The 15,266-nt window shown below is 45.6% G+C and overlaps 1 protein-coding gene across 4 annotated transcripts in view; it reads right to left on the bottom strand.

Annotated features, from left to right (window-relative positions):
• The window catches only part of ITGB6 (integrin subunit beta 6), a 382,803-nt gene that overhangs the window by 106,619 nt on the left and 260,918 nt on the right, over positions 1-15,266 (bottom strand). For all 4 annotated transcript variants that reach the window (XR_011274731.1, XM_069616349.1, XM_069616348.1 and 1 more), the window contains one exon: positions 6,251-6,354. Coding sequence is in view for 3 of the 4 variants with exons in the window: in XM_069616349.1 (XP_069472450.1) it covers positions 6,251-6,354 (104 nt within the window). In the remaining variant the exon portion in view is untranslated. The remainder of the gene's footprint in view (positions 1-6,250; positions 6,355-15,266) is intronic.

The following is a 15,266-nucleotide window of genomic DNA, read 5'->3' as shown; positions in this document are numbered from 1 at the left end:
GTGGGGCTTGCTGAAAATGTGTAACATTGGGCCACTTTACATATGATTTCCAGGGCCTCTTTTGGTTCCCAGTTCACCCCTGCTCATAACACCACTCTAACTCTGGTAGAGTTGCCAATAAGATCAAGTTACTGCCTCTCGCCGCCCACCATCCCCACCCCGGCCCCGATCATGGGGTCTCGCTTTCAAAATCAGTCTGTGCTCAGACCCAGGTTTTGGAGGCCTCAGCTTGGTGTGGATGGGGCTTACGCCATCTTCATTGCTGTATGCGTTGCCTCAGCATCCCCTTTGCTCGTCTCTCATAGATGCCATGTGGGCACCGATTTGGGTGGTCTGATTGACTCTGCCAGGAGGTGGGGTTGAGGCATCCAGACAGGATGAACCACGTCGAACTCTAGAAGGCGAATGTAGGAAGGTACTCACTATACCGTCTTCACTCACGTGTTAAGGGGCACGGATGGGAAAACGAAACATTTCTTCCAAGGCAAGGAACACCATGAGCCAGTATTGTGACGTCAGCCTTTTTCATGAACCTTCCTGAGGAGCTGAAATGAAAGGTGCACATATTCACAACGCGATACCACCGCGCCAACTCAATCCTGCCACAGAGTTCCCTGATTCAGCTACACTTCTGTGCTCTCAATCCATGAATGTGCCAGACTAAGCACTTCCCTAGGTGGCCAGGCAGCTGAAGTACAGATGGTAAATTGTGATGACACACAAAAAAAAATCGAAACGCTGACACTTACAGCTGCAGCCCGCAGTTTGGTAAAAACCCAAAGAAATGTTGCGTGCATGGTTGAAAATGGAATGACCGCGAGCTAGTCTGCTCACGCTCCATACCCAGAGGTTTCTAAGCGCAGACCCAGGGTTTGAACCAGTGTTGCTCTTCGTCGTCTTGCTTCCAAGGTGAGCACGTTGCCCCTGAGCTATCCTCTCGGCCCTGAGCAAAAAGCAAGGCATGCCAAATGGTGACTGAGATGCAGCACAAGCTTCGATGTGAGCCGTTGTGGCATGATGGCAACGTTACAGGCAGTGGCGGGTCACCGCTTCTTCCTCTGGGGCCTTGACTGATGTGACCAGTCCTCCTCCATGGGAGGCCATTTAGATGAATGCGCCTCTCATTCCAAATTCCTGCCCAGGCTTCAAGCTTGAATGGCGCAGGTCTCATTAAGGGAATTCTGGGGGATTTGAGATCCTCAGGATAAAACACAACAAGACACACTGAGAGCTCTCTGCCCATGCACCTTCTGACACGGCAGTGCACTCTTTTTTATTACTACTGCACGTGTGGCTGAGGCGTGTCCCATTTCTCAACATCACATCCCCACTGCAGAACCGCTCTAAGCCCAAGAAGCCGGCCAGGTGCATCATCAGTTGACACAGTTCATTGGGGAGGTTTACTTCAGAGGCCCTGCTCAACTTCTACGCTCTGAGGGTAGAAAACACTCCTGATAATTACACAGTACATCAAATGCCCCATCTGTCAATGGAAACAGCCATAGAGTATGAAACTTGCACTAACACCTGGATTTAGTAAATTGCACGCCACCACCGATGACCATGGACCCAGAGTGGGTACAGCATACACTCCTCATCTGTACCCTAGGGCAGAGGCGTCCTTCCCACACTGTGCCCGTCACCTTCCTCTCTGACATAAGGCTGAGTGATGAACTAATCTTTCATGTAGGTTATCAAGGGTGGAGCGTCATCTGAGAGAGATCCCTACACCTCGAGCGCCATCCTCAGATGAGTAGTGTAAGGCGTAAGAGATAGAAGGCAGAGAAGTGGGCAGACTACATCTGCATTTGCTTCTCTTCCTGCCCTTCTCACCATCATGCCTCTCGCAACACACACCGATCAGGGCAGCCCTCCCCATCATGGCCCTCTTTTCCACCAGGAGTGGCATACAAATAAAAAACTCAAGGTAGCAACATATGCAAATGAGAGAGGTCACCCTGCCACTCCAAACTCACCCCAAACCTATCTCCATCCTATGCAAAGTTATGAAAGCCTCAAAGATCAAAAAGTTGATCAATGGCAGTCTTTGTCCTTCCCATCATGCAGTCCTTACGCCTTTTCTCCGTCTAAACCCACCTTCCCTCAAAGTCTCCCCTCTTTGTGCCTACTTCTCCCTCTCTCTCCTCTCTCTCTCTCTCTCTCTCTCTCTCTCTCTCTCTCTCTCTCTCTCTCTCTCCATGTCTCTCACTGCTCACTTTCACTCCCAGCATCCCTCAGTTTCAGTCTCTCTTTCTCTCTTTCTCTCTCTCTCTCTCTCTCTCTCTCTCTCTCTCTCTCTCTCTCTCTCTCTCTTTCTGCCTCCCTCCCTCCCTCTCTCTCTCTCTCCCCCTCTCCCTCCCTCTCTCTCCCCCTCTTGCTCTCTCTCTCCCTCTCTCTGTCTCTCGCTCCGCCTCTCTCTCTCTCACTCTCTCTGTGCCTCTCCTCTTCTCTCTATCTCTCTGCTTCTCTCTGACTCTCTCTGCCCCCCTCTCTCTCTCCCCCTCTTGCTCTCTCTCTGTCTCTCTCTCTGCCTCTCTCTCTATCTCTGTGCCTCTCCCTCTCTCTCTGTCTCTCTCTCTGCTTCTCTCTGGCTCTCTCTGCCTCCCTCTCTCTCTGCCCCCCTCTCTCTCTCCCCCTCTTGCTCTCTCTCTGTCTCTCTCTCTGCCTCTCTCTCTATCTCTGTGCCTCTCCCTCTCTCTCTGTCTCTCTCTCTGCTTCTCTCTAGCTCGCTCTGCCTCCCTCTCTCTCTCCCCCTCTCTCTCTCACCCTCTCTTCCTCTCGCTTAGCGTCTACACAGAGAGCACCGCCTAGTTAGCTGCATTAGTTTCCTCTTTCACCTGCCACAGTCTTCCCTCTCATTTCACTCTCAATTCGCACGTGCGCACCAAATGACCTTATCTGAAATTGCACTCTATGTAGGTTTGTCCCACTGAGAGTTATAATGATTCATTCTGTCTCTTTACAGCAGTCTGATATGATTTACAAACTGGCATCCCGACTATGCAGATAGGCCTTTGGCAGTCGCCCCTCATCTGGTCTGAGCGAGTCTGTACGTTTTAGTCACTGCGTTACTTTTTGGAAACTGGAGAATCTACCCTGTTCCAACCACAAACAGGCATCCTGATTTTATTCTCATTCTTGACAAGGAACCTCACGTCATCATCCAGTCTCTGAACGTCTTGTGCTTACCTGCCAGAGTAACAGAAACTGGTTGACAGAAGGACAAAGCACAGGATAGGTTATTTGGGTTATTGTCTAATCTATAATCAGATATTCTCGCTTCAGACAATTCATTTGAAGTTGTTGTGATGTCGCTGAAAGCAGCCAGCTCCCACATCACGTGGAGAGGGAGATGGGGCTTTGGGACGGGGAGGGACGGGAGATGGGAAGTTCAGTTTGCAGTTGGAGTTTGAGGAATAAAGACGTGTTGCTTCCTCCTCCTGTGTCCGCCTTCTCATTGTGTGTCTGCATGAGTGAGGCCGTGTGAGTGAATGCCTGGACCTCACCAGGTCCAGATTCTACAGTTGCCTGTATCTATTTGCTCCCTGAGTCTTCCGCCATTTCGTAGCTCTGTGTGCTTCCCTGCTTTTCTGTGTAAAGAACCATATCGTGAAGGACCAAGTATGGCCCTGGATGGACGGCTTCCCTTGCACGTACTTGTGCAGCATATTCCAGTGTCGACCCTTTCGACAGCCTCCATTCTGCAAAGCACTCCTTCCTTTCTGCAGATTTCACATCCCCTGAGGTTATGACCCCTGCCGCGATTCACCATCCTCCTCCCAGCCTGCGCTTCCCTTCTCTGCCGCCTCCAGCCTCTTGTGTTCTGCATCCACCACCGTTTGGGCGGCGTCATGCTTTCTCTGACTGAAGCATTCACTGCAGGGAGGGATAGCATTAACCCAGGACATCGTGGGGAGGTCTACCCCTGCTTCACCTTTTTTGCAGCCGGGTTGTCCAGCTTGAACAGCTAGTATGCGTCAAGGACTATTATTTCGGCAAATATTCCTTCCCGGTATGACGTCTGAGCCAACTGCAAGATTATCCGAACAGCTAATGGCTTGCACAGGTCACAAATCCGCAGGCTTGATCTCTTTCAATAGTTTCGCCAAAGGTTAACGGCTTCACATCAGCCTGTTTCATTGCAAACATTATCTGCCCTCGATGGGGTGAAATGCACGGAAACATATTCATAAGGAATGCACTAAAAGGTGTTATTCAGAAAAACCTTTATTTGCAAAGGTCATGGTTCCCACTATGGAGAAAGAGGAAGAATCGCACTGCTGCTCCTTCTGCGTGATTGAAATGCGCCCCCTTGGCAATTCCTCACCCTGCCCCCTCGGGGATTGCCTTCTGAATTGCAGGCTATTCTGATGCATTGTTGCCAACTCTTTTGCCATGGTCAGAGCCCTTGGTTCCAGTCCACTCCTCGCAATGCTTTATGTGCTTGAAAGCTGGCACTAATTCCGATGCCCTATTACGTTCAACCGGCGCAGGTCCCATAATCCCAATCATTTGATTAAGGTGAGTAAATCTCTGTTCTGCTGCGGGCATGTACCATGCACATGCGTTCTCTAAATCCATTTCCACCCACGTAGCAACTGCAAGATGAAACCTTCCCCATAAATCCGCCTACGGTTGCATCATGCGTTCGAGGCAGCCCAAAACTCCATGGGACAAGGCTCGGGCCCTGCTCTGTCAGGCAGATGCATGGCGAATCATGTTAGCGAGGACCGGGAACCCCCGACACAGAGTTTAAGAATTATAGGAAGAAGGATGGATTTGTAGCATCAGGAGTACGCCGCAAGGCATTCGCAACAAAATTTGTATTTGAAATATAACAAACTCCTCTTCAGCACTCATTTTCAACACACTCTTGATTGGCAGTTCTGCAGCAGAGCCCTCCATTTAAAAAACAGAGTACTTCTATTGCACCCTTGTGTCTGATGGCGCTCTTCAGTGGTCAAAGGACACTTGGAACTGTGTGTCCGTATGCGAAGGTTTGACAACCTGGCTACTCTCAAACTGCAGATTGGACAGGCCAGCAACCCAGGGCTACATGAACTGAAATTCATCATCTTCATTTTAAATGTGAAGGGCCTGGGGCTAAATTATGTAAATGGGAGGTGAAGGCCACACCACTGTAGTTGGGGCTACTGCCCGTCGGTCTGTACCATTCAATAATGCAGGCCAACAGTGACGTGTGGTGATTTCCACCAACAGGACAAAACATGACGGTGGGCTCCTCCGCTTGACACTACCAGCAGATAAAGCAGTTGAGCCACATTAGCCTTAGGTCACATCCTGGTGCTAATGCGGCTCTTCTGTCAGGTGCCAACAGCACTGAGTGCACAGTTGGCTAATGGAGCTGGAAGACCCGGGCAAACACCACCCAGTTTTACACTCTGCTTTAGCTGATGTACATGTGTGCAGGTTGTGCAAGGGGAGATTAAGGGCACATGGGATAGTCTTGTCAAGCAACCCTTCAAATTCCTTGTCAGTAGGCTACAGACAACATCTCCCAGGTGTGATGTGGGGGTGGGGGAGAGCCACCATGTAGCCCCAGACATTTCTGCCTGTCGGTCACATGGAACACTGGGTGGACATTGCCAGCCAGAAATAATACGGGCTAGTCCATAGCCTTTTCCTGTCCACTCAGGCAGAGGGGGCTTGTGTCTTTCAAGCCCACTCTTCTCAGTGGATAGATGAATATCCCGCAACTTGGCCATGATCTTAGACAGAAGAACTCTATGAACTGGATTTACAAAAGCGTTCATCTAGGTGAAAACCTCACTGAAAAACATTTTGTGAATCAGGTCCTATGTGTGTGTTCTGTGATCCGCGTGTGTCACAACTCCACACACGTTGATGTGGGCTGTGGAAACAGATGTAGCCCATACACTACTATTTTTAAGAGAATTATGCTAGCCACAGCCCACACACTACTATTTTTAAGAGAATTATGCTAGCCACAACCCATAGCACATGAGAGAACTCAACTATCCAGACATGTCATTGACTCCATGAGGGCTACCGTATTGCCTCCCCAATAATACAGTCCGTATAATGTAAACTGGTAAGAATATATTTAACTAGATTAGAAAATAGATGTGACTTCATTGTTAAAGGTAGCAAAGGTTGCCTGTGGCTGTACTGTGTGCTTCAATGTGATAGTCGCATTATGCAGGTTAGTCTGTTTTATTCAAAGCAAATAAACAGAAGGGACATCGATAAAGCGAGTGAAAATAAAAACCTTCTGTTGTGCTGCTGACAGCGGCATCCACCAGTTTACATTTCTCTGCGCATTCCCCCAGTGACTGCTCGTCAGTGTAAGCCAGATGGCATTCTAAGCAGCTCCTGTGGAAAACAATAACAACACACCTCATCAATCTTTGTCTGTCACGCAGCGTCAGTAAAATGGCGGACGTACTGCCCACGTTTCATAGAGCGTAAAAGACGTTTTGCGCCATAGCAAGCTCAAAAGAACACAGTGGCCTCGAAAAACAAGGTGAACAAAGGTACAGTGGGATGACTCAAAACACCAGGAACTCTCGCGCCGCACAAAGCTCTTATCAGAGAGGAGACACGGCCCAGGGCTAAATTATTCATCGTGTCTGAGGAGCGGTAGTCAGTCACACGTACACGCACAAGAAGACCAGACACAATACCGATCTTGGACGCACCTGCTGCCATGAATTAAAAGAGTGTCTCTTCCAAAGTAATATATCTATAAACCCTGGGCTAAAGGGTGCTGAGGGAGTTGCGTATGCTTCCAATATCACACTAGATCGTGTTGCATGCGTGTGGAAATACTGTTGTTTTCCCAGGGATGTATTTACTTGTCAAACATCAACCAATTGATAGTGCTTCGGTGATGGAATAAGCAGGGGCGAGCGCGGGGAATATGATGCTGCACCCCAGTTTGGAAACTTGAAATATTCCCATCCACACACACAGACTTCACTCATAAACTGAGGAACAGCTAGACTTACGGGACACTACATCTATTTGCACTTATTATCCTATAACAGTAAAACATAAAACATCACTGCCAAACTTGCTTTGTGATGGCAAAAAGACCCTGGCTTTTTATTATACATAATACTAATAGACATAACTGAGTATTATGGACATTCCAAAACAAACAGGTGTGCAGTGTCTTCTTAGTTCTGTACTTTGGGGCACTTGGGCCAGGAACCGGAAGTTACCCTTCCTTGCTCACAGGGTGCCACCAGCGTGAGCTCCCAGGTCCGTGCATTTGGGACCTGTACATTGGCTGGTGCAGCACCCCTGTGCCTGATGGCTCTCTCCATCCAGGCCGATGCCGCCACACCTGAGTGGCTTCACGCCCCCTCGCGTTACCCCAAAAGGACTCTTGCGCTACTTACATCCCCTTGTTGCTAAGGCATTCAGGATCCATGTGTGAAGTAGCTCCATCCCTTTCACTGATAAATGGATTCCATTTCTGTGAAATAGATCCGGGTCAGCTAATGCTATGCTCCAGTGCCTGATGAAATTCAGGCCCCTGCTTGTGCAAACAATGTCTATGCTTTTGTTTAGTTTCTTCCTTTCTATGTCAATTGCTTTGTCTGAAGATGCACCACTTCATATTTTTCTGGGCAATATTGCTGACATAAATATCTCACCCTAAATAAATGCATATATAAAACAACCCATGCCTATCTCATAAGCCGTTGCTGAGCTGTATATGGTCAATAAACATACAGATTTGACAGCAAAATTACTAAATGGTTGCACCTTAAACAATCTTTTAAGTGTATTTTACAATTGCAATGAGCCACCTAACATTATATCAGTTGTAATCAGTAAATCGGTCCCAATGAAAAGACTGTGTTGCCCCTCCGCCCCGCCCCCTCTGTTAATTTTGTCTCTAAGAGGTGGTGATACCCGCTTGAATGAGAAACAACTACTGGCATAAAAAATATATGTGGGGTTGGCATTTGATTCCTGGCATTTGTGGAGGGATACATATCAGGCAGTACATGGTCAGTTACACAGTCTCTGTGCTATCATAGGTTAATTAAAACAGTCATGTCCACATGCTAAAACAGTGCTCTGAAAGGTAATGGCTTATTTGCAGTCATTCAGGTTCCATGTCTAAATTCGTGTCACTTTTATGTGATTTGAAACACACAGTTTTGCCTGCAAAAGTATCTGTCTAAAAAGTAATGAGTCGAACAGTGTCTGGAGAAATAAGAACTTTTTTGTTACTTTCACGCAAAACAGCATCCCAATCCATGCCTTATTAGTTAGCTTTTCATTTTTCTTTTTTTTTTTTAATAGAACATGTTAAGACTAGTAGTAGAATGTTATCATTGTTTTGTTCTGTAAACAAAAGGTAAAGGTCACATGTTCTGAATTGTATAAAGCTCATTTGTAGAACACAGCAATATGTACATGTTGTAATGTAAAAATATCTTAATCGGTGAAACGTTTCTGCCTATGGCAATAACAAAGCTCTTGCCTTTGTCAATGCTTTTTTTTTTTAGATTTCTGTTATCAAAAACGTGCGTTCTCGATCGGAATGTCCCGCGTGTGGGGCACGTTTTTTTAGCTTTTCTAAACATCTGTTTTGGATGTTTATATGAAACGAAACGTCGCACAAACAAGTGCAAATGTTTCCTCTCGTGCAAGGTTTTATTTAGCAAGCACCCAGCAGGGCTGGGTTAGGTCAAACAATAGTTCTGGACTGGTGCAATATGTGAATATTTCGTTAAAATATTCGAGTATTTTGCGGAAACATGTATGGGAAATGGCGCATTTCGTTCGGCTGTTACAATGCACTAAAAGTAATTACACCGGTCCACGTAGTCGCAGGAAATTGTGCCACAGTCGCCTGATGTGCCGACCTTTCCCTGAAGGCCCGTCCGAGGCTGGCAGCCAGGACCAATTAAATGGGAAATGGCAGTGCACTGGCTTCCACAGCAATCATTTTGTTAGCGCCATTACCTAAGCTGGCATTAAATCTTGCAAAAGCAAGCGAGTTTCAGCTCCAAAGAGATATACCTGAAGCTCACGAGGGACTCTGACAAACGTGCTTGGATGTAATTAAAACGGAGATAATTGACAACTTGGCAATTGCAATCTTTGGTAGTGGATTTAACATGACTTGGCAATGAGCAATATGTCTGGAACCTTCTATCTAACGCATTTGGTGGACACTTGAAGAGCAGCGGAAAGTCATCTTCAATACTCAGCAAAATCGCTTTCTGATGTTTAACTGAGTGCCCGCCAACCAAATTGTGATAGCCATCCGCACAGCTGTTAGCTATTAAAACATCCATAGGTCAGGGTGGCTGTCATTAGCATCTTGCCATGTGGCAGGTTACATCATGTGGACCGCTGCCAGGGTTTGAAATTGCTGAGAGCCAGGAGCTATTTAGCTCCTGGTTACAGCCAAGTAGAGCCTGGTCGGCTTGACACCAACAGCTACCAGGAGATTCCTTTGACTCCTAGGCCATCTGGTACCATACACACACACACATCTATGCAACACATCCACAAGGCTTTCTGGGGCTTGGGACCGCTCTACCACCAACTTTCTCGTCAAAACAACTTCCTTCGCAAGCTCTCTGCTCATCCACCTCCAACTCTGAGGGTCAGACGCTTCTCCAAGCAGAGAGTTGGGGGCAGATCTATCTCCTCAGCTGGGGCCACCATCTGGGACAGCCCCCCTGCCTCTCTCGAACTTGAGCAGAACCACCTCTGGTTCCAGAAGCAACTCATGATCTTCCTTTTTGCTTCCGCTTTCTCTCTTCCTCTCCCCTGCTGATGCACCCGACTGATCTGCGCACTGGTCACCCTCTGGACTCGGGCCCAGGCTCCTGCATGTCCAGCTGCCCTTATACTGCCCCCGGGCTCCACAGCACTTAAGGGTCTGTATCTGCAAACCTACAGTCGCTTCACTCTGCACGTATGAGCCACCCGCTGGCTGCACTTGTGAGTTAACTGCACTTCCCCCTTTCCCTGCCACTTCTCCCCTTCCCTCTTCTCTGCACTTGCACGATCTGAATGACATAAGGCCTAGTAAGATTATTTTGTCCTCCCTTTGGTTCCCCCTGCTTGTATCATATCGCCTAGAAACACTTGGGTACAGGCGCATCATGAATGCCACATATGACATTAAGGGCCCGATTCATGGAATTTTGTGCACATGACTTTGCACTGCTGAAAACTGACTTTGCACTGCCAACACAAACCCTGATTCATGGAACTGTGAAAAGTGTATTTTTGGGGCGCAAAGTTAATTTTGTACTGCAAAAATGAGTTTGCACTGAATTTGCACTGCAAAAGAAAACCCTTAGTCTGTGTGTCTGGGAAAGTGTATAATGGAACACTGGCAGAAGACATTAGTAACATAATGTAATCAGCATAAAGTTATGTTTTGCATCTCACGTGGAGCTTAGATTTGTGGCATGCTAGGCACTTGTTTCTCATACCCTATAGGAGGTTCCTGCACACTTTGTGACGCTTTTAGCTACTCCGTATCGCACCCTTATTTGAATCCTGGAGATGGTTTATAAATGCTGAACAGCGCAAGTGCTGAAGTGAGGGCTGATTGCGCTCAACCCTAGGGGCCCCGATTCGATAAGGTGGGTAGCAGCAGCTTATGGTGGTGCATGGATTTGTACGGTGAAGGAATGATGTAAACAGTCTTAAACCATTCTGGAATAGTTGTGTTTACTGCAGTTATTCGATTAGGAGTATATTTATACATATATGGGGATATCTCAAACTAAAACCCTGGCTTGCAAAGCAACAACGTTTTATAAAAAAAATCTTAAAAGAGTGCATTTTTATTTTTTAGTTGTCAGTGGTCTAGCTCTCTACTTTTTCATTGCATGTGGCCCTTTTTAAACCTCTCCTGCTGTCTGTTTCCCTTCAGTTCTATTTTCCCCTTTCTATCAGTGGCAGTTTTTTATTGCATATCCCACTTTTGGTTTCTGGAGCTAGTCTTTTTTTTTGTTTGTGCTTGTAGCTCCATTTTATCTAACACCACTGACCCAGCATAGTTACATCCAAAATCTTGTCCTTTTTGCATTTATAACTTTAAACTGACACATTAAAACACATGTGACTGCTATTGTTTAAATGTTTTTTGGCACCATGTTATTCAGAGGTTTTGACTTGTTACATAGTTTTTCAAGAAACCAGCATCAGCTCATCAGGTGTTTGGGTGTCTGCTCTTGTGCCTTTGCTTTATAATCCTCTGTGTCATGCGTTGGGGCTAGGCACTGACTAATTCACTTTAAACAATGGTGGAATTAGTCAATGGCAATTCAGTAAAATGATGAGGACGGCAGAGAGTTTTGGAATATAGTGGTTATGAGTGAGATATCGGTATACTGAAGTTTCCGATATCCATATCCCTGAAAAGGATTGGCTGTATCATGTTCAGGCCCTTTACACCTGTGAGGGCAGTGCTCGTTGTGTTATATACATTTCTGCTCACTCTGTGGAGGGTCAACAAAGCCCAAATGCACTAGAAGAAACGGAATATGTCATCTCCAGACAAAGGGACCACAAATCTCCATGGATTGACAGGGTCCCCAATGCTATTTTTCTCTGCCAGACTGACTTGTGGATGCCGGTTCTCATACAGGTTTTTAATGCATTAATTACAGCGAATACTCTCGCTCCCACTTGGAAAATTGGGATCATCCTTGCAATATTCAAAAAATATAACAAATCTGATCCCTCTGTATCCCATTCGGTGACTCTATTGGATGGTACCTCTAAGCTGTTTGCAGGTATCTTACTAAAAAGACTGGAAGACTGGGTGCAGGAAAGAGATGTTCTCTCGGATACCCAGCTCACTTTTATGGTGGGCACTAGAACTATCTATCAGACACTTTATATTTGATCTTGGCAAAGTATGTGGAAATCATGGGCTCTACTGTCTACGTGGCCTTTATGGACTTGAATTTAGCATTTGACCGCATGGACAGGAATCGCCTCTGGTCCACCGTGAGTAACATGGGAGTGCCAACATTCGTACTCTCCATGATAGAGGCTATCCACACCAATTCAATGGTTCGTGCAGGCTATGGAACCAGAGGTGAATTAAGAGAAGACATTAAGGTTACAAAGGGGGTTTGGCCCCTCTTCTTTTCAATTTTGTATGTCACCTCATGTGCAGCTAGTTTGGAATCCATCAATGCAGGTGTACCAGGATGTGGGACTAGGAGGTTGCCAGCCCTAAATTATGCAGATGATGCTGTGCCTCTAGCAAGAATGCTAAAGTCTCTTCAATTATTGATTAATGAATATACAGGCCCTATAACAGCTAGGGGCTTAACAGTTAACACAGCAAATGCTACATTACGTGTGTCGGGTACAAAAAGAGATCCCCTTCAATTTGTATGGATGGTCACCAACTTGGTATGTGTGACAATTCTGACTATGTAGGTCTCAGATTTAATATAGGTTAACATGGAATAAACACGTTGATAAGAGAGCTGTTAAAAACACGTCGGTGTCAGGGGCTGTCTTCAGATTTGCCAAAACTATTCAACAGCACTCAGGCAACCATATGCTGGTGATGTATAGGGGTAAGGCAACCCCTGCAGGGCTGTATCGGTGTGGGATTTGGGATTACAGAAATGCAGACATACTACAGAAAGCATAGAATTTGTTTTTGACTCTGCTGCTGTCTGTTCTGCATTCTACATCGGTCTATGTGACCCTTTTGTACAGTGCCTCAACATATCTAGTCGATCGCTTGCGTTTTAGGCTGATTTAATTTTGGCACATTCCTGGACCGATAGAGGAGGTAAATTGACATAGGTCTTAGTTACAAACTGGCTGTCACTGACAAGCTGTTTGAAAATAGGTTGGTTTGCTCTTATTAGATCTGATCTTCACAAATTGGGTTTACGGGCGTGTGTTGATAATACCAAAATGTTGGTTCAGATCTCTAAATATACATTGAAATCAAAGATGATGTACTTCTTTGCCCACATCACAGAGGATAAAATGGTCCAAAGAACTCAAGTTAGTCTGTACTTGCCTCTCTCCCCTATGGTGGGAGGGAGGGGACGGGGGATTGCCACTGGGTATCTGTCAATAGTTACAGATGTACAATATAAGATTGCTTTCACCAAGGCAAGGTTCAACGTGTTATCACAGAAGGCGGTGATGTTGAGATGGAGAAATGACCCATCTGTCAGAGATACCTCTCCTTGTGGGGAAAGAGAGACTTCGGTACATTTAGTTATCTTTTGCCCACTTAATGCAGACATTGGGGAAGTGTTGTTATTGGGATCTTGAGAGAAAGTGGCTTAAGACATTACTTTACTTTTACTTTACTTTATAACATTTATACAGCGCGGCCATGGACCCTAAGGTGTGAGGGCTACAAGACATTAACAACACATAACACACAAGCAGCTAGGAAGATATAATCAGTACCAGAAAAAGAGACTAAAAGCATCAATAAAAGATTAGAATCAGCTTAATTAAAAATGTGAGTCTTCAACCTTTTCTTAAAAATCTGAAGTGACTCAATGCTTCTCATCTCCAAAGGAAGAGAATTCCAGAACTTAGGCCCAATGGAGAAAAAAGCTGAGTTGTCTACTTTTACAGTTCAGCATTTCGGAACTGATAGCAGATGTTGGTTATTTGATTTTAGGGCTCTAAAGTTAGTTCTCATGGAGAGAAGCTGTTGTAGGTAGTCGGGCATATTGCTGTGTCTACATTTTTGAATTATGGTTAGGGTCCTGTACAGAATTCTGGACTCCACGAGGAGCCAGTGGAGAGCATGTCTCGCAGACGTAACATGATCTCTGCGTTTAAGTTTCATAACAACTCTAACCGCCCCGTTTTGGCACACTTGCAGTGTATTACCATCAGTCTTGACTAGGCCTATAAGGAGACTTGAGCAGTAATCAATTTTGGACCCTATTATCGCTCTAGTGATGGTCTCTGCATTTGCTTGTGCTATGAGGGGCCTTAGGTGAGCTAATAGTTTTATATAGTAGGCACATGAGGAGACCAGGCTGCTAACATGTTGCTTCATAGTCAATTACTGGTTCGAAAGTCACATCAAGTGTTTTCACTTTTTTAAAGTAATGATAGTTTCTTCTCCCAACTGAAAACTATCATAACTTGGACCAAGTTTATTTATTATGTGAGAAGATCCAATGACAAGAAGCTCGGTCTTAGATTTGTTCAGAGCCAACTTGCTATGGACCATCCAAGTTTCAATTATAGTGAGAACTTTTTAATGGCCAATTCATCCAGGCTATGTGAGCCGTACAGCGGGGTGACACATTGAGTGTCAACTACGTAGTTAGTGAATATTATGTTCTCGTGGTCTAACATGGTGAATAAGGGGGCTGTGAAACCCACGTAGATGCAAAGGGAGAAAAATGTGCGACTTCGTGCAACCTGGTGGACATGATATGTGATCCACCAGGTCGAACGCTGCAGAGAGATCGAGCAACATAAGTAACGATGCCTCATTTTGGTCCATACGGGACAGTAGCTTGGACTTGAGTTCCAGAAGGGCGGTCTCTGTTCCAAAACCAACCGGGAACCGAGACTGGGGATCGTTTAGAATGGGGTACTTCTTTAGATGGTCTGAGATCTGTATGTAGGCCACACAATCAAGAATCTTAAGTAAAAAAGCAGTGTTAGTGATGGGTCTATAATTATTTGGCATATCCACTGAGACATGGGCATTACCCAGGCCTTCTTAAGATCTTGGGGTGCAATGCCAGAGGTTATAGATGCATTAATACATTTACAGATTGAAGTGATTAGGGTGGGAGAGCATGTTTTGATCAACATGGTGGTGTAGATGTCATTTTTGCATTTAGTGGGTTAAGTTCTTTGATGACGATTTCCAGTTCTTCTTCTGTAATAGGAGAAAAATTAAAGGTTGGAATAAGCGAGGATCTTCGGAAAGACCACTCTGAGTACTTATGCTCATTACATTTTAGGTTATTATTTTTTCCATAATGTTATGCAGTTTTTATGCATAGCTTGTTGCAGTACATTACACCAGGTAGCATTATCTGTAATGGATCTCTCTGCTGTTGAGTGATTGGTACTTTCTTGTTCTTTCAAGATGCAGAAGAGTTCTTTGTTGTCTTGCTGGGCACTTTGAACTCTTGTTGAAAAAGTTTTGCTTAGCCTCAATTACAGCCTTTTTATAAGTAGAGTCTGTGGATTTATATTTGCTAAGGTGCAGGGATGGGCCACACGCCTTCCACGCATGGTAGAATTTAAGGGTAAGGACATCAGTG

The sequence above is a fragment of the Ambystoma mexicanum genome, chromosome 9 (genome assembly GCF_040938575.1).
Source record: "Ambystoma mexicanum isolate Mex_15411 chromosome 9, UKY_AmexF1_1, whole genome shotgun sequence".
NCBI classification, from domain to species: Eukaryota; Metazoa; Chordata; class Amphibia; order Caudata; family Ambystomatidae; genus Ambystoma; species Ambystoma mexicanum.
Note: the sequence above shows the minus strand (reverse complement) of the source record. Positions and strands in the feature narration are given on the sequence as shown.